Raw genomic sequence first — 19,798 nt, forward strand, 5'->3', positions numbered from 1 at the left:
ACCCCTAGATGGCCCGCTGTTTTTGCTTCGTGCAACTCCTTCAAAATGCTTAATCGAAGCGAGGCTGGGATGACTGGTTTATACTCAAGATTTTCGTTTGTTGTTTTCGTATAGAATAATAAATTATCTATTATTTCATAGTTTTTTGCTCTATTTCTTATCGCATCAATATCTGTGTGCTCAAAGCTTTCGGGGTCTTTCAAATAAGCATAGATATTTCCAAATTCAGGATCAGCTTTCAGTTCAGTAATGACCGTATCTCTAGAATCTAAAATTTTTGAAGTCAACACAGCGCATTTAAGTTCATTTCCTTCATCGTCCAGTTTTATACGAGAAAGTGCGTCAGCTCCATTATTTTCCTTACCCGGTTTATATTTTATTGTGATATTATATTCTTGGAGTTTTAAAGCCCATCTTATTAACCTGGGCGTTAGGTTTTTCCCCGAGTAAAGTCTACCAACAGCCGCATGATCCGAAAAGACTGTTAGTGGCGATTTGCCGAAATAAACTCGAAATTTGTGTACAGCCATTAATACGGCTAATGTTTCTCTTTCTGTAGCTGTATAATTCCTTTGTGTCTGATTCAACGTTTTACTAAAAAATGCCAGAGGATGGTTATTTTGCATAAGAACCGCACCCACCGCATAGTCTGACGCATCTGCTGCAATTTCCAGGTTTTCGTCCCCCTCCGGGAATTTTAAAACAGGGGCATTAATAAGTGCTTCTTTTAATCTTTCAAAAGCTGTGTTAGCTTCCGCTGTCCACGTAAATTTACCCCTTTTTCTTTTGATTACTAAGAGTGGTTCAACAATATTAGCGAAATCTTTTATGAAAGATCGATAGTAAGAACATAACCCAAGGAAAGAAGAAAGTTTCTTGGCTGTGTTGGGCGGTGGGAAATTCTTAATAGCTTTTATTTTTGAATCTTGCGTTTCTATACCCTTTTGCGAAATTTTATAACTGAGATATTTAAGTTCTTTAGTTGCGAACTTGCATTTTGAGGCGTTAATTGTAAGACCGGCCTCTTTTAATAATTTAAAAACTTGTTCTAGATCATTAATGTGTTGTTCCAACGTACTACTCGTTATAATTATATCATCTAGATAAATTAAAGTTGACTTTCCTAGCACAGGCTTTAGAACAATGTCCATAGCTCTCTGGAATGTTGATGGGGCCCCACACAACCCAAAAGGCATGCGTAAAAATGCATAAGTGCCCGATTTTGTTATAAACGCGGTTTTATGTATATCTTCGGGTCTCATAGCTATTTGATAGTAGCCAGACGCTAAGTCCAAAGTAGACATATATCTTGTCGATTTGATCTGTCTAATGATCTCGTCTATAACCGGCAAAGGATAAACTGGAAATTTGGTAATACTATTTAGTTTTCTGTAATCAATAGCAAACCTCCAAGCCCTTTTATCCGAAGGAGGAAACTCGTTCTTTTTCCTACATAGTACGACTGGACTCGCGTACTCACTATTTATGGGCGTTATTATTTTATTCTTTAACATCTCCTGAATATGTTCTTCGATGATTACGTCTTTTTGTTTGTCATACCGATAAGGTTTAGTCCTACAAGGTTTTTCGGCATTTAATTGAATCTTGTGCGTAACTATTTGGCAGTTTCCTGGTTTTTCTGAAAACAAATGAGAAAAATTACTCACCACTTGCTGTATTGCTTTACTTTCATGGTCATTCAGATGGCTAAGGTCCACTTGCGGTGTCTCCACAGGTTCCACCACCCTCTGGTCCATCTCCAACACCACGGAACTATCTTGAAAATTTAATTTGGCCCTCGCGGCCCTTAAAAACTCCATACCTAAAATAAGAGAGTTTTGCAGGTCTTTCACTACAAAAATTAATACTTTGAGACTTTCCTCTTTTACCTGTAAGTTTAATGATAATTTCCCGATGCAGTGACATGTTTTTCCTTGCACCGCTATAATTTCCGTATTTTTGGTTTTAAATAATCGTACCCTATAAAAATTCTTTTTGAAGAAATTTTCACTCATAAAATTTTCTTCTGCTCCTGTATCGATGAGGGCTTCTACTGGTACATCGCCAACCAGGACTTGTATAATTGGTAGCTGTGAGTTTTTTACGATGACCGTATTTAAATGTCTATTTGAGGGTTTTTTTAAAACTTCCGGGGTCTGGACCCTCCCTTTCACAGGCCCCTCTACTCGTTTAAAGCTTTCCTTTCAATCTGTGTCTTCTGGGTACGCGGATGTTTATTTTCAAATTTTCTTTTTGGGCCTTGACCTTCGAGTTTCGATGCGTTAGCTTGATAGCTCTTTCCCCCATAAGAGCGATTTCCATTTCTGGTTTCCTCATTTGAAGATTTCCTTCGGGTACTTTGAGAATATGTTTCCCCTCTCGCTTTTTCCGCTATTCTGCGATTTTGAAACTTCACCGCCAATTCGAAGAGTTCCTGCAATGTGCTTGGGTTTCTAATTTCAAAGTAATCTTGAACAGCGGGTAACAATCTTGGTAATATTATTTCGATAATCTCCGCATCGGGTTTCTTTCCATACAGCATATCCGTTAGCTTGATTTTTCGTAGAATAAAGTCCGTCAATTCTGCTATATCCCGTTGATAGAAACTATATAGTTCGGCTTCCAGCCGTGCGCGATCTTTCACTATGGGGAAGGCCTTTACTAACGATTTTTTGAAATTTTCAAATATATATGTCTGGCTTCCAAATTCCCCTAATAAAAATTTGCCTATATTTTTCCACCATAGCGCGGCCTGTCCTCTTAGTGCTGATGTGGCGATGGCAACTTTTTGTCTTTCAGGAACAGGGTAGAGCTGAAAGTGGTTTTCTAGAGCTTTGGCTTGATTGACGCTCTCAAAGTCTGGACCAGGTATCCAAATCCTTCTAACTGGCTTGTCATTTCTTGGTGTTGTCCAGCGGCTTCCATCCAATTTTCGGCCATTTCAGTTCGATAAGTGTTCGGGCGCCAATGTAGCGTTGCGCGCCTCCAACTTGCACGCAACCAAGGGGTGACTGTGAAAACTGGATAAAACACAGAGTCTTGTAAAGGGTTTAAGTCCCTTTTTATTCAACGTAATAAATTACAATTGCGTGCTCTTGACGCTCACAGACTGCGCCAACTCGGCGGTCAAATAAAAATAATAACCTGAAAAGAACTTAAAGACAAGACTCTAACTACGAGGCTCTCTAAAATAACTAACTCACCACGTTTTACAATACCGCTGCTAATTCAGCAGACTTGAAGCTCACTTGAACGATTAACACTACTTCCCGCCAAGCACATAGGCCAAAACGCGGGGTTCTTCAATTTCTCGCTAAGTACCTCCGCGCTCGTGAAGTAAGAATATCACACTCCGAACTCGTTTCCCTTCCTATTTAAATCATAATACTTCCGCTGATAATTTGAATCCTTGCGCGTTCTACTCAAATTTACATATTCTGGCATCGCCAGTTCCAGGGGAAAGTAAGGTTTGACAGGAAAGATAGTTTAAACTTAAAATAAATGTTAGTTAAAATAAATATAAATCCTACAAGTTTTTTTTTTTTCATTAATTTTATGATCTATCACAATTAATAGCTATTATTTTAGATTCCATGCACAAGGAAAAAGCTAATGTAAAATTGTTCACATGTTGAAAATGTTAAAGTTAATGATCTTTTATGTAGTCAGTCAATTATGTGAGCTTGGCCATAGTGGAAAGAGATTGGAAGTAGAAGGAAGTGCACTGTGAATGAACTTAGAAACTGCGTAATCAAGATGAGAGCTGATAAAATTCTGAAATTTTAATGAGAAGAATTGTTAAGTAATTATAGCTGAATAAATACTTTGTTTAATCCTAAAACAAAGAAAATAAAAATTTTGTTTTTAAGAACTTCAGACTTGAAAAAAAATTCAGAAGCTGATAAATAAAGATGCTAAGCAGTTCTCATATGGATCACTAGTGATCATTAGAAGAAATTTGTTTCCTGAAATGAAACATTCTTTGCCTTTGTGTGCAAGCTTATAACAGTAGAATTTATAGCAGTTTGGAGAGAATGTTTGCGTATGGGAAACCATCATGACAACAAATTTAGAAACTTTTTAAGCATGAGAATGCTATGTTACTGCTTTGATTTTAAACTTGTTAGACTACTCTTTAAAAATGCTTCTCAGAGACTACAACTTACAGTAAGCCATGCAGAAGTTTGATACCCCTAAAAAAATAATGGAAACATGCATGAAATGAAGTTTGGCATGTAACATAAAATTTTATCTGACATTTTTAGCTCTGTACTGCAGCAAAACGTAGTTACTATAAAAAAGTTTCAAATGCTTGCACTAATTATTTTTAATGTTTGGTAGAAATATGTTAACAAGGATTAAAATTATGAGCTAAAAATGCCCATGTTCTTGTCTCTATTATACTACTAGACTTAAAAACAATAGTTTTTATTAAAAATTGATTAAAAACAAAAAGCTAATTTAAAAGTGCTGATGTACATAGTTTTAGTCTTTTAATGTTATTGATGTGTTGAATTTATGTTCCTCTAGAGGCAGAAAAAAGCCATTTTAAAATGGTTTAATTTGGAAAATACAAATCCTGACAAAGTTGATGATGAAATGAAGAAGCTAATAAAAGGTGTGTAATTGTCTTATTCAAGAAATGGTTTTATTGTGTGAATATTTTATATTTTAACTACTGTACATCTTAATTTTTAATAATACCTTTGTTTAGTGAAGTGACTGATAACCATTTATACTTGATTAAATATACTGTTAATGCTTTCTCTTCCTTTTCTAATTTTTTTATAGCATATGGTTGCTATGCTTCACATACGTTAGTTGAAAAAATATTTGGTGGCCTGCTTATAAGTACTGTTTTATGTGAAGACTGCAAAATGGTAAAGTAGCCTACACCTTTTTTTCCTCATATGCAATAATAAAGTTTTGTTTTGCTTCACTTGAAATAAAAGTATTTTATTACTAAATTTATCTCTTTAAAATTCTTGTCACGTATATAGTTAACACTCTGTTCGTAACTTTAAAAATTGTCATTATATTTAATAGAACCATGTTGAAGGACGGTATACCTTATTTACTTGCTTATTTTTTCCCTCAGCTTGCTTAAAGTTTGGAAAATTTTTTAAGTATTCACGGAATTTTGCCTTTCCTTCAGGTTTTCAGAAAGCTTACCTAAATTTTAAAATGGATTTTGTCCACTTTGTATTTATTTTCATTTAATGAATTGATTTGCTTGGATTTTTGGTACATGAGCTTTGACTGATGGAACAATAAAGTTTCAAGAAAAGGAGAATAGCTGGTGCTCACAATTGTTTTGAAGATCACTGCACCTGGAAAGACAAGTTAATCGATGATGATGACTGTCATATTCTGCTTCTTGGGTGGGTTCTGAATATAGGTTTCCTTCATGTGCACTAAATGTGGGCTTTTCATAAACCAGCCATCTTAACAGCACAAAAACTTTATTAACCCCCAGACAAAAATAAGAACAAATGATTAACACAAAAGTATAACTGCATATTTTCATTCACGCTGGCATACAGCAAGTTACCTTTGTTACTTTGCTACTCTTCTCTAGTGAGTCATGTATGAGAGAGAGGGGTGCTGCAGGCCGTTGGGCTAAAACTGAGCATGCGTGGTCATCACGTCATGTCATAATAACTTGCAAGCTGTAGCAGATAATAACTTGCAAGCTGTAGCAGATGACACAGGCAGCTGTTCCTGCAGCATTGAATGATTTGAGGCATAGGAAATAGCAGTGGACAGCAATAAGATTGGGCGAGATTCAAGATACAAGGAAGTAGAAATGAAGATATCTTAATTATATATTGTAATATAAATATTAGTATTTATTCTTCTTGGAATTTAGATTTCTTTTAAGTAAATAATTTTGTGATGACTACTAGTAGTTTATTGATGAATACTTTTCCTTTGTTATGCTCTTATTGCAACCACATTATTTGGAAACTAAGGTATTTGCATAATTTTCCGAGCTTGGTTTTCATGTCATAAAATTAGTAAAAAAAGGGGGAGAATATGGGAGTAAATATGTTTGGTATATTCAGCCAAAAGTTCTTTTTTTTTTAAGTGAGATTTTTATAATCAGTTTCTTCAGTGTTTGTTTATGATTAATGTCATTTTTCAAGCAATATTCATTTACAACCATCAAAATCTTATTAACATAGGAGATTTTATGTTCTGTAGAAAGGAATTCTTTACTGTAAATGCCATGGCTTACAGTTTAGAGTATACAAATTTTTGTTCAAAATGACGTGAAGTCATGTTGTACCAGTTATTGAAATTGTAGTTTTAGAAATAAAGGAAACTTTAATGAGAAGATCAACAGCAGCCTGGAAACCTTTTCTTTCTAATACTGATCCCCTTCCCCTCAGCTTCATTTTGTCAATAATTAGCAGTTTCTTTCAACTTCTGAAGGTAAATCATAATCCTGTGAAACCATTTTTATTAGGGAATTTGTATTAAGTTGCAAAAGTGTCCAAGAATTTTGCACTTTTGTGTTAATTCCTGCAAAATTGTATGACGTATGATTGAGAAACTGAGATTCCTTTTAATAATTAAAATAATAATGTATGTGTACATTGATGTTGGTTTTAGTATAAAGGATGCATGATGCATTTCAAACAAAAACAGCTTCTTCAGCTATAATTATAGTAAATATAATCATTTTACTGCATGCTGCATTTAATTTCTAGTTAAGTACAAAATAAAATAATGTACTGTTTAGAATATAACTCCATATATACTAATTCATGCTCTGTGTAATATTTTCATATTATGTCAAGTTAGATATTTCATTGTTTTAATCATCATTAAAATAAATGCCAGATTTTAAGATTACTTGATAAATGTGTTACGTGAGATTTATCAGTACACATTTTCACAAAGAGTTTTAACTTAGTTTATGTGCAATAACTAGGTTTTTGTAAATGTTCATTTATACTTTAAGCAATTTTAAATTTTATGGCATGCATTAATTTCTGCGACATTCCCATCTAAATGTTATTTATCTCAGTCTTCCCAGGTTTCTGAACCATTTATGGACTTGTCACTGCCACTTTTTGAAGAAAAGGTAATAAAATAATTTTTTAATAAATATAATTTGGTTAATCAGTTACTTTGAGATTAAAATGGTGTTTAATTTTACAAGTTTGAAAAATATAAAACATTCCCGCCTCTTCCCCCCTTTTTTGTAAGTAGCTTTGATATCGAGATTTTCTGTTCTGTATGTAAAATAAGAGGATATAATATCAATGAATTGGGAGTAAAAAATAAAAAAATATATATAATAACACTTTTACCTATGATTAATATCTGCATGTTTAAGTATATGCTTATGCAAAAAGAATATGTCTGTATCATCTGAAATTATAAGCTGTTTGATATTAACAGTGATTTATGGGTTTTTAAATATAATATCTATATTAAAAGTATCCAGTTTTATGTTGTCTTTTCAAAACAGTGAAAATGGTTTATTAATGTGTATGTGTAAATATTTACAGTTTTTTGAGCCTGTGAATTGCTACGAAATGCATGTTTGTATATCCTGTATTCGTTTATACTTCTGTTAGTCAGTTTTGTTGTAAGAGAATCTAATGATATCATTGTGTGAAATTAATCAAAATCCAAATGAAGCATATGGAGCTTAAATTAAAAATTATTTCAATAGCTTTACAAAAAGGGAAACAACAGTGGAATGCAATTTACAATATGTTAGACCTTATATAAGTAGAAGTTCCGGGGCAATCGAGAAAATTTTGATTTTAATATTCATGCTAATGAGATGTTAAATTAGAAATGATTTCAGCATTGCTTATCCTTTAGTACAAATGATTGCTACTAAAGATTCAGGCATGTGCCATTTGTAACAGAATATACTGAAGCTTCTGACACACAAACAACAAGAACAGTTAAGGCCTTGGTGTTGCAGGAGATTTTTGTTTGCTTCCACTATTCAGATTCTGGACTTAATCTGCAGTTAATCTTAAGTATGTAGATACAATACAGAAATTAAATTTCAGTCATTGATATGAGAGTTTTATAAGTTTTGTGCAAGGTGTAAGCCCTATTGGCAACATTTTCATATACAGTATTTGGTATGAATGTTCTGGAAAACCTAATAATTATATCTTTATAAGCTCTAGTGCTATAAATATAAAATGTTACATAAGAGACAAAACTGTGGGAAATGGAAAGTTGGCATATCTATTTCTACAACTCTTCGACATCCTAACTATGTATTTTGGCTCACAGTTCCACTAGTAAAAGTGAAGGATCTTGTGGTTCCAGTAAATTCTTTATTCATTTGATGTAATTTTTTATGCTCTTATTTATTCTCTAAACCAAAAAGTGAGAGGTATAAGGACATAAAAGAGATATAGTATAGTAAAGTTTTTGTTGGAAAATCTAAAAGCAGATTTTAAAACATGCTTCCCTCAATCAAGTGTTTACTGGTTAAGTGTTTTGAATTCCAAAATACTTAAATTTCATTAACTTCATATTCAGCCGGTAAGTTGGATTTTCTTTGATAAAGATCATTTACTTTTTTCCCAGAACTTTTGAGCATTATAAGAAAATTATAGGACTGGCAAATGTTATGTTGCTATACTCTTACTAAAGAAAATTAGTTACTGTTATGATTTATTTGTCTTTAAAAACTTTTCTTTATTCAAGAGTGTGAGATTTGCATTTCAGAATCTAGCAAGCTATGGAAATGTTTTAATTTTTACATCATTATTTCTGAAAAAAAAATTTACAGCTAATATGTATATTGCGTATAGATAGAAAAGATGGGTGCATTTTTCATGTGGTAAATACATTAATATTTTTCAGATGTTTTATGTGAAGCTGAGTAATTTATTTATTACAAATGTATTATATGTCATTTTTGTAATTTTAATAAATATTTCTTATGTACTAATGAAGTAAATTACATTTTAGGAATTCTAGTGAATTTTGAGTCTTAATAATTTTATTTTCTTATTTTAATTCAATTAATGATTCAGTTTTTTAAAAAATTGAATTGTGCCATCTTACACAAAGCTTCTACACTCCTTTAAAGTCCTTAAAAGTTTTGTAGAACAATTTTTTTATCCTTCAAAAAAACTTAATTTTGATCCAGATTTGTAGAGCATCTTTAATTTTGCTTATCTAGTATTTCTGTCCCTTTTCTATTACAGTCAATTTGAGTGTGAATTAACATTTTCGTTGAACTATGAAAATCAAACCGTGGAGTTTGTAATGGAGCCATTGCAACTCCTACTAATTTTATAAATTGATTGGTGTGGTTGATTGAGTACCGTAGTTGACGGCATATAAGACGCACTGGCATATAAGACACACCCTTATTTAGACGGCCACACACAAGGGGAAAAGGTTTCAGTAGCGTGGTTTCTTTTAGTTCTCACGTTTTGTAAAAGCCAAATAAACAATTATTGAATGCAATTAACTTCACGTGTAAGACGCAGGTAACTTTTTGAGACCAAATTTAGGAAAAAAATTGCGTCTTATATGCTGTCAAATACGGTAATTTAAATTAAAGAAAACAGTTAATTGCTTGCTATTGATTTTATAAACAACAGGAAGCAATCAAATGCTCCAGAATTGTAATTTTATAGTGTACTGATTAGTTATTCACTCAACCTTTCAAAAGACATAATACCAAATATCTCTCTATGTTGAAATAAAAAGTTTTTCCCCCTTGAACTTTCACCTTGACCTTAGGCCTTGGTCCAATCTACTATTGTAAGGAACACATAACTTTCAGGAAATTCAAACCATAAATTTCATGCAGGTCATGCTTCAACCCACAGTTATCAGTAACTTTGGAAATTCTTCAAGGATACTGACAAAAGACATTAAGAAAGCACTCAAAAGAGGGAAAGGTCTTCTGAAAATATCCATTGCTAGCATAACAAACTAAATTTGTAAAAGGCTACTTATTTATGCAGAGAATTCAATTGCCTCAGCTTTATCGCCACTAAAAACAACTGAGACAATCTGGAACATTCCTTCAGAGGTGAAATAACCAACCAAATTTTTTAAAAAATAATAAGATTATGTTATGGTAGCTATTATGTTAGATGAAAAATAATAAAAACAACTGAGACAATCTGGAGCATTCCTTCAGCAGTGAAATAACCAGCCAGATTTTTTTAAAAATAGTAAGATTATGTTTTACTGTTGACACTTTTTCTTTTTGATATAAGTCCATATACTTTGGAAAATTTTCGATGGGTTTGGCTAGATTAACAAATCCATATTACTGGGTAAAAATTCAAGAAAAACATGGGTGAAAAATGTTATATGTTTTGCAAATAAAAACACATCTTACAAAAAGAATATCTGCTAACTTTTATGAATTTTTGTAATTTTTATGGAAGCTACTTTTTTCTGCATGAAACTCGTTTTTTATGTATTTTGCATTTTTTTGTCAGGCCATTGGAAATGGCACCATTTTGGCAAGAAATCACCAAATCTACGAGGGTTGGAACTTTAATAGAGGCAACTATTTATTTACAAGGAATACAAAAGTGATTCATGTCACCATGTTTTACAGTCCTTCAATATAGTCGCCAGCATTTTGTACAACCCGTTTCCAACAATGGGGAAGTAGCAGAATACCTGTAGCAGCGCCTGTTTTGTTGATAGTTTGAATGGACCAGTCTACTGCCGCAAGAATCTCAGGAACAGTTTGGAAGCGAGTGCCACGAAGTGGTTCCTTCATCTTAGGAATTAAGTCATAGTCACAAGGGCTTAGATCTGGGGAGTATGGTGGATGGTAAAGCACTTCCCAGCACCATCACTTGAACAAATCAGTCACAGCTTGCACTGCATGCGGCCGAGTATTGTCATGCAAAATGAGAGGAGCGTTCTGCAGAAAGTGTCGCCGTTTTTTTTCTCGAAGCTGGTTGGAGATTGTGCTCTAAAAATGAGCAGTAATACTGCGCAGTGACGGTCTGCTGTGGGGAAACGGTATGCGTTAGGATGACACCATCACAGTCGAACACGAGAATCACCATAACTTTCACATTGCTGGGGTTCTGACGAAATTTCGAACGTCGTGGTGACCCGTGATGATGCCATTCGTTTGATTGGTGTTTCAGTTCTGGCTGGTACAATCGGGCCCAAGTCTCATCCAGCGTAATGATACGGCGTAAAAAAGCATCTCCTTCGCGCTCATAGCGCTCCAGGTGGGTTCGGGCAACATCGTATTGTAGCCATTTCTGCATTTCCATCAATTGATGTGGAACCCATCGTGAAGCAATTTTTCACATGGATAGGCGTTCCTTCAGAATTTGCAGCACAGTCGTATGCGCTAATCCTGTTTGTCCGGCCAGCTGACGAATCGTTTGGCGGCGCTCACTGTCCATTAGCGCGGCAACAGCTTGCACGTCTGCATCGCTGACACTCGGACGACCTGGCCGCAGCATGTCTGCCACGTTTTGGCGTCCTTCATTGAATGCTTTCACCCATCTTGCTATGCAGATTCCCCGCAAGCCTCTTGAAGCCCTTGATGACACTGTCGTGCTGTACGACCTCTGGCACATTCAATTTTTATCCAACATCGTTGTTCTTGTTTTGAAAACATCTTGACAACACTTACTTTAGACCGCAAGCTAATACAAGGATTCGTTCTTTGCGTCACTCCGCATGCACATGACGTAGGCAGGACGAGTCTTTTTGCTGAGAGGTAAGGTAGGTATGTAGTTTACGTGTGGTATACGTGATATTCTTTGGTTTTGTTGCATAGCATTTTTTCAGCTGTGTTGCCACTATTAAAGTTCCAACCCTTGTATATTTATAGTACATATTCTCAACATAATTTGGGTTATCATTTGAATATGTTCCCTTTATTTCATCAAAAACAAGTTTCTCCTCTTTTGGAATAAGAATTATTTCACTGTGCTTTGCTAAGTTTGGTGAATTTTGGTCATTTGAAGATCAGCTTGTCTACAGAATTTTCATTTTGGTAGTTTTCATGATGAATTTTTTACAAATATAATAAAATTTTTCAGATTCATTAAAATAATGATAATAAATTAAAATTACATTTTTGAAAAACCATATGAAAATAAAAAATCTTTTATTTTGGTGATGCTGGATTATAGATTGCTGGATTCTAAAACTAAACCGAAGAAAGATATGCAGCTTCTAAGTAAAATACTTTTCAGCAACAGTAGTCCCCCCAAAAAATTGTCATTGTGTTAAAATTAATTTCATTTATCTAATTTTCCATTTAAGAATTTCACCTGTGAATGTTTATAAGAACCACAAAATATTCAAGTACATGTCAGTTTTTTTATGTAAAATTCACCTTATGCTTTTTTCTAAATTCATTAGAAAAATCTTCTTATTTTTACTCTCATAAAATATTCAGGACTGTAATAAAATTCTGTTAATTGTATTTATAATTTTTAGAAAAAGGAGTGGAAACAAAATTATTTGAAGCATCTACTTTTGATCTCAAAAGTCTTTCTCTTGATACATTTCTTTCCTGTCTATCATGATTTTCATCGTTTAGATATATAAAAATTTTTTTAAATTATTCTAATCTTCTCGGATAGATAAGCTTCTGTAGACAGGAGTTTTTTTTTTAATTTTTATTTTTATTTTATTATTATTGTGGTAGTTTAAAAGATTTATCTTGTATTTCTCAGTCTACCATATATCATTTCATAGTTTCAAGTTTTCTGAAATTATTATCAGTGTTGAAACTAGTAAAGAAATAAAATGAGTAGTTTCTGCATATTCTAAATATTTGATGTTATTTAGAATATTAAAAATCTTTAATTAAATTTGAAAATTCAAAGATGAAGAGGGAAATTATTAAGAGAAAAGTTGATTACACAAAGAAAATGAAAATTATTCTTCAAAGAGCCATTGAAAATATCAAATTAGTAGGTGAAGTAAAAATTAGTAAGAATATTAATTTGTTTATTAAAGCTGAAAAGTTGAAGAGAAGGAAATGTGTAGAAATGATGTAGAGAGTGTAAAAAATTTTGAAGTTGGAAAATATGCACAAATATTTTTTCATGCTTCAGTCAATGTTTTATGCCTTTTGATGTGCTATTTTCCTAATGACTTTATAAATAATGTGATAAATTATGTATGTATCAAAATTTCTGTAGATTTTGATATTAATGATGCTTTTTTATGAATTTGTTTTTAAATAAAATAATTACTTAACATCTTCTATGTAAATATTTAAAATATCTTAATATGTGTGATTATTATAAGTGTAAATTATAAATATTTCATAAAATTACATGCAAGTAATGGTAATGTTGTTTGTAATAATTGTTTTGTTGTTTGTAATAATTACATGCAAGTAAATGGCATCATAATTTTTAGTGAGTTAATTCTATTCTTAAATTTGTTTCGTATTTATGTTAAGTTTAATAGTTATGTATTGTACACATTTCTATTTTCTTTTTAGAGTTATATTACAAGAGTGGAATCGGTCACATCTTATATTCAATTCCGATTTAGTGATGGGTCTTTAATTTTTTGTTATTCATTAGCCTTAAAAGTGTTTTATTTTTATGTACAGAAATGTGTATGGAACCTGTTATATATTTATTTACAATGCATGATTCTTTATGAATTTTTTTGTTTGAAGTTAGAAGAAAATCTGAAGGTCTTAATATAATATTTTTACTTTGTATTTGTATCAAAGCTGTGTTTCACTCAGTCTCACACTAGTGTTAACTGAATACAGCATCATTTCTAGCTACAAGAAAATTCTGAAAAGTTCTGTCCATTACTTGATGGCGGGAAGCAAGTGGATGTGAAGGTAATTGTAATTTCAGTGTGAACTGATGCTCATATATTCCAAGATGTTCAGTCACATTATTTTCAGTCTTGATTTTTATGTATTTTGCTTAATTTGAAAGTCTAGTGTTAAAATTATTTTTTTCTCCTTTTCATCACTGTTTCTTCCTGTTTATGCTTTTGTATGAATTTTTTTTAAATAATAAATAAACAAAACGAAAGTTTTCATTGTATAGCATTATTTCTTTAAGTGTGTTGTAACTAAAAAATATTTCAGGTATTATGTTGTTATAAAATATGTAAAATCATTTTTTACTTTTTTTTTTGTAGAATGATTTAAACTATAAAAGAGCATGCTTTTGATAAATTATTAGTATTATTATTTCTGTCTCCACAATCAAATTTTGTTTTCTAAATGTATCAAGGTTTACTACTTTAATTCATATTTTCATGCTTTTTAATAAAAAAAAAGAATGCATATTTTCCCTAGAAAGATTATAGCCATGATGCTTGAAATGTGCTAATTCAGTTGTTTAAATTTTCCAAGTTTAGAAATGCTTCTCAATTTTAGATTTCTGTGTAAAATCACAGTATGTGAAATAGCATTATGTTTATTATAGTTCTCAGATTATGGAGTTCCATCAGTATTGTAATATAGATTGTTTGCACTCTGCTAATATTTTGAATGCAAATTTTTAGCCTACTACTGCTTCTTCATTTTGAAGTCGGTGTAATTTTTATGTATAATTTTTTACTCCAAAGTGGAAATTACTAAAAATAAAAGTTATTCCCCCTTCCCCCAAAAAAACCTGCTTTTGTGTGTGCATTTGTTGTTTTTAATGCTTTTCCTTTGACTTAACGTTTTTCATTTTATTTTGCTAGTATACAAAATTCAAAATCTCTAAATTTTCCTGAAATGCTTCATCTGAGCTTTACACAGCATTACACAGCTGACCACTATTGTATATCTTCTGTTAATCATTAGAGTTGGAGGATATTTAAATTTCCTTAACTATAAATAATGTATTGATAGCTGATTCATTCTTGCATCATAAAAATTTTGTATCTTGTATGATATTTTGCTTTTCTTTTAGAATATGTGTTTTTACTAATGTACTATTAATGCATGTAGAGTTAGTTTTTATAATTCTTTGTAATTTTTTTATATATTTTATTTTAATTCTTTGTGAAACATTCTTTAAATTCATTTTTGTGACATTTGCCATGCATAAAACTTTTTTTAATATTATTTTTTACTCTGGGAAAATTATTTTGTGTTCTTTAATTTGATTATATTTTAATTTATTTATGTTAAATTGTTTGTTTTGCATAAAATACACAATTCAAAAAGTATTGTTTTTAAAACTGCTTATTTAATTTTGCAGCCTTTGCTTTTATATTTAGCATTTGTATGTTATATTATTTCTTTGTCTTCTTATTGTGCATTCATCTGATTTTTTATTGTTCCTTTAGATAAGTTACATTTTTATATATCATTTAGATAAGTTACATTTTTATATATCATTTTGATGTAAATTATCCAGGGTGTCCTTGAATTCATGTGCCAAATTTTAAGGATAGGTAAAAATACACATAAAAAAGTATTTTTAAAATAGCAGGGGGGAGGGTCAGAAATGAAAAATATAGGCAGAAAAACAGGAAATGCTGAGGAAACGAAAAAAAAACTGTATATCTATATAATATTACAGTAAGTGCTGAAATGTCCGACCATCAACAGTGATAAAAGCCTGGAAGTGTTGATTCATTGATCAGGGTACATTGTGGCTAGTAGAAGTTAGTGTTACAAACAGTTACGCTGTATGCATTGTTGTAAAAGATTTTTAAAGCAGACAGTTTACAAGTTTAGTGACATAGCTTTATATATATATATATATATATATATATAAAAGATTAATTTTTGGGAAGAAAAATATTGAATATGGAGGTTTATTTAGTTTGCATTATCAAATCATCTGCAAAACATTTTTTTTTTTTTTTTTTTAAAATTTTAAATGGATTATGTGAGCTTCAAACATTTCTTTGCTGTTAGAGAATTTTGTGTATGATGGAGCAATTTATTCTTTTTGAGAAAGCAGACATGTGTCTTATGTATGGGAATGCGAATTCTAATGGAAGAGAGGTGTTAAGGTTGTACCATCAACATTTTCCCAATAAGACAAAGCCATATCACAAAATTTTTCCACATTTACACCACCAGTTTTGTGAGAGTGGTTCATTTCATGTCAAGAGACCAGATGCCGGTCGCTCGAGACATGTACAGGTTCCAGAAATGGGTGAACGTATTCTGGGAAAAGTTAAAAATAATCCAGGTACTAACACAAGATCAATTGCATGAACTACAGGCATGAGTAAAAACACTGTATGGAAACTTTTGGATCACATAAGGCTTTTCCCATTTCACTTACAGACACAGAGCCGGATTTAGACTTGATAAGACCCTAAGCTATTTGAGATATGAGACCCTTTATAAGTCTCTTATACTGTATTTTAATACTTTATTTATACCATATTTTAATTTTGGGGGGCCCTAAGCCATAACTTGTGCAGCTTATACATAAATCCTGCACTTTACAGAGAACGTGAGAACTGAATGCAGCTGATTATCCTAGGTGCATAGATCTCTGTCATTGGATTTTGCAACAGAGTGCATTCACTCCAAGCTTCTCTGCAAATGTACTTTTAACAGATGAGGCCACTTTTGCATGTGACAGAGTTTTTAATTTGCACAATTCCCATTTGTGGGCCACCTCTAGCCCGTGTGCTGCACATCTGCATGCTTTCTAGGAGTGGTTCTATGTTAATGTCTGGGCGGATATTGTGAATGATTTCTGTATTGGTCCATACTTCCTACTACATTGGCTCAACAGTGTGTCCACACTTTCTGGAAGAGCTATTAGTAGAATTACTTGATAATGTTCCAGCACGATGAGATTCTAGCTCATTTCTGCAATAATGTGCATAATTTCCTCAATGCCACCTTTGGCCTTGAGTGTATATGACGAGGTGGAACAGTGGCTTAGTCAGCATGTTCACCAGATTTATCATGTATCGATTTTTACTTCCTTGTGCGAAGTAAAAAGGAAGTACTGTAATCGTGAAAAGTTTCAGGCAGCATATTTCAAGGAAAATATCCATTTTGACCGCTATCAAACGCAATTTAACGATGTTTTTGCATGACATCTGTACGTAAAGACAGAATAAAAAGATCTTTTCCTCAAAAAATTATAAAACTGCTTTAAAATGAATTCTGAAGAGAATTTTTCATGGCGTCTGTACAAATGTATGTACGTACGTATCTCGCATAACTCAAAAATGAGTAGCCTCAAAACATTGAAATTTTGTATATAGGACTGTTATAACATGTAGATGTGCACTTCGTATTTTGGTATTTTTCTTCTTATCTTCTGGTTCTTTTTATGCCTTTAATAAATATGCAAGCAATATTTGTACAATTATCAACAATTTAAAAGCTGTTTAAGTGCGGTTAAGCCTTAAATTTGTTTACATTTGAAACAGCAGAATAGTAGATTTGTTGCCAATCTAGAGAGACAGCTTTGCAACAACAAAGATAACGCCTTCATTTATTATTGCGAATTAAATCATGCTTAATCCTTTCTGGAATTTTTTTGAGGAAATAAGTGCTTAAGATTTACTTTGTAATTTTTAATACAGATATTTTGAGTTTTTATGTATTTTTGCCTTGTTGCGAAGTGAGAACTGAATTAATTGAATGAGAAATACTAAATCATCTGTGAGAAACTGTTTCTTTTTTGTTTTGTTTTCTTAATTTCTTTTATACATCATTCTAGATATATTAGAGTATTTGAATAGAAAATGTGGCAACAATTAGATAATTCTTCAAATGATATAAATTTTGTGCATTCTGAGTTATAAAATAAATGAAATATAACACTCTTAAGTGAACCTATCGCCAGAGTGTCACTATGGTAAACAAATATACTGAATTTTAAAGAGTGCATTTATTCTATTGTGGTTTATGCACTATCAACAAAGTAGATTTAATTCAATCCAATAAGTTTAAAGGAAATGCAAGAAAAAATATGTATAATTTAATATTCCATACAAGGAAGTCATGTGGTGTACACATCAGATTTTTTTCATATGGGGGCACCTCAAAGCACTTACCTACGAGACTTCAATTGACTGTGATGAGGACCTCATTGCAAAACTTTCAGTCGCTACACCTGGTATCTTTGAAAGGGCTTGCTAGAGCCATTTACTTGCTAGAGGCTACCAGGTCTGTATTGAAGGTGGTAGCATATTTGAGGACTTAATACATAAAGAGTAAAATAAAAGAGTTCCGCTCTCATTTCGTAAGCATTTGAGGTTTTTCCACATACACTTTTCATTTCCAACCCCGCATTGCTGTACAAAAGTGCTTCTTTATATGTATTTTTACATACCCTTAAAGTTTGGCCTGTGAATTCAGGGCCACCCTATATTGTAGTCTGTTGACAGACAGTGGAATATGCCAGTCTATTTTGCAATTATGAATTATTCTACCAAAAAAAAAAAAAAAAAAAAAAAAAAAAAGGAAACAAAGCAAGTAATTTTAGTTCCTGTTTTGTGCCTGTGTATAAAGATAGATGTATATTTTCAAAATGTATATAATAGTTGACAAAAGTACAAAAATCACTCTAGTGCAGATGTAATTTATAAGTCACTTACTAATGTGTTTCATCTGGCTGTTAGTAATTCTAATGATATTGAACATATAAATAATTTGTATAAAAACTTATTGCGAGTGCCAAAATCATTCATTTGCATTTGAATTAGTTAAGAAATCGAGGAACTATTGACCTTCATATTTGGGAAGCATGTGCAAATTGAGTAACTGTGGGCCAAAAATATTAAGTTTATTTTATTTTTATTTTTCTTATGCTACAATAATGAGCATTTTAAAATTGGTAACAAGTACAGTGGTTTATTGATCAGCATTTCAAAACAACATGTAAAGCGATTTCATGTGATCAAATCATATTTCAGTTCTTTTTTTATCATCATATTCTAATGTATGAAATTCAAAATTCACCTTTGAAAGATTTTGCTTTGTATCTAACCAAAAGCAGCTGGTAAAAAAAAGCAGCAGGAAGCAAAATCTGTCTCAAGGGGGGAAAATTATAAAATTATGCCTTGTTAGGAAAATACTACTTATGATGATGTGAAATTTTCTATAATAAAGTGCTTTTATCACATTTTGAGGCTTGTTTAATTTTGTTTTAGAATGCTGTATGAATGTACTTTATCATCAAATGTCATAATATGAGAATGAATTTAGTACTGTATTTAATATTGTTTATCTGCCGTAATTCCTTTTTTTAGCCATGTCGAAATCGTAAAACTGATCATGATTCTGACGATAATGACAACAGTGAATATGCAATTAGGAAATCAAAACTTGATTCAGAGAAGCCTAGCAAATATCAAGAAAGAAAGATGAAACAAACAGCAAAGAAAGAAAAAGTTTGTGAATTTTATTCATAGTGGTATTTCAAATTTAAATGCTGATACATGCATAAATTTTGTTTTAATCTTATTCTTTTTTTTTTTTTTTTTTTTTTTTAATCTTCAAAATACATATATATATATATATAGTGTTATGAGTTTTGTATGTATGTAAAAAAATTTTAGTAAAATTATATGTAAATTGTAGCATTTCTTGTATAATATACCTTAAAAGACCTCAAGAATGCGAGGCTCCACGGGGAAAATACGATTACAGGGGCAGGTCCTTTTAACATTGAGGTAAATAGCTCTCATCATATTGACAAGATAGTGCCAAGCTAGCAATAGTTTTGGTGACTAATTTTTGTTGCCAAACTTAGCGACCATTTGCGACATTTAGGTTCGATCCCGAAATAGCTGTAATTGGACTGATCCACATGTGACTGTAACTGTGAGAAATCGAAGATACTGGAAATTTCTCGGTGACCTAGAAAAAACTATATAAGACTGGAGAAAGCAT

The 19,798-nt window shown here is 31.9% G+C and overlaps 1 protein-coding gene across 6 annotated transcripts in view; it reads left to right on the top strand.

Moving 5' to 3' along the window:
* Positions 1-19,798, top strand: part of Usp16-45 (ubiquitin specific protease 16/45) — a 108,904-nt gene that overhangs the window by 63,567 nt on the left and 25,539 nt on the right. For 5 of the 6 annotated variants that reach the window (XM_085808738.1, XM_085808745.1, XM_085808739.1 and 2 more), the window contains 5 exons: positions 4,531-4,618; positions 4,792-4,880; positions 7,034-7,090; positions 13,751-13,813; positions 19,156-19,296. In XM_085808738.1, the coding sequence (XP_085664864.1) occupies positions 4,531-4,618; positions 4,792-4,880; positions 7,034-7,090; positions 13,751-13,813; positions 19,156-19,296 (438 nt within the window). The remainder of the gene's footprint in view (positions 1-4,530; positions 4,619-4,791; positions 4,881-7,033; positions 7,091-13,750; positions 13,814-19,155; positions 19,297-19,798) is intronic. The other variant, XM_085808741.1, reaches the window with a different exon arrangement.

The sequence above is a fragment of the Stegodyphus dumicola genome, chromosome 1 (assembly GCF_044657685.1).
Source record: "Stegodyphus dumicola isolate Sdum_Otavi_A_Nest chromosome 1, ASM4465768v1".
Classification (NCBI taxonomy): Eukaryota; Metazoa; Arthropoda; class Arachnida; order Araneae; family Eresidae; genus Stegodyphus; species Stegodyphus dumicola.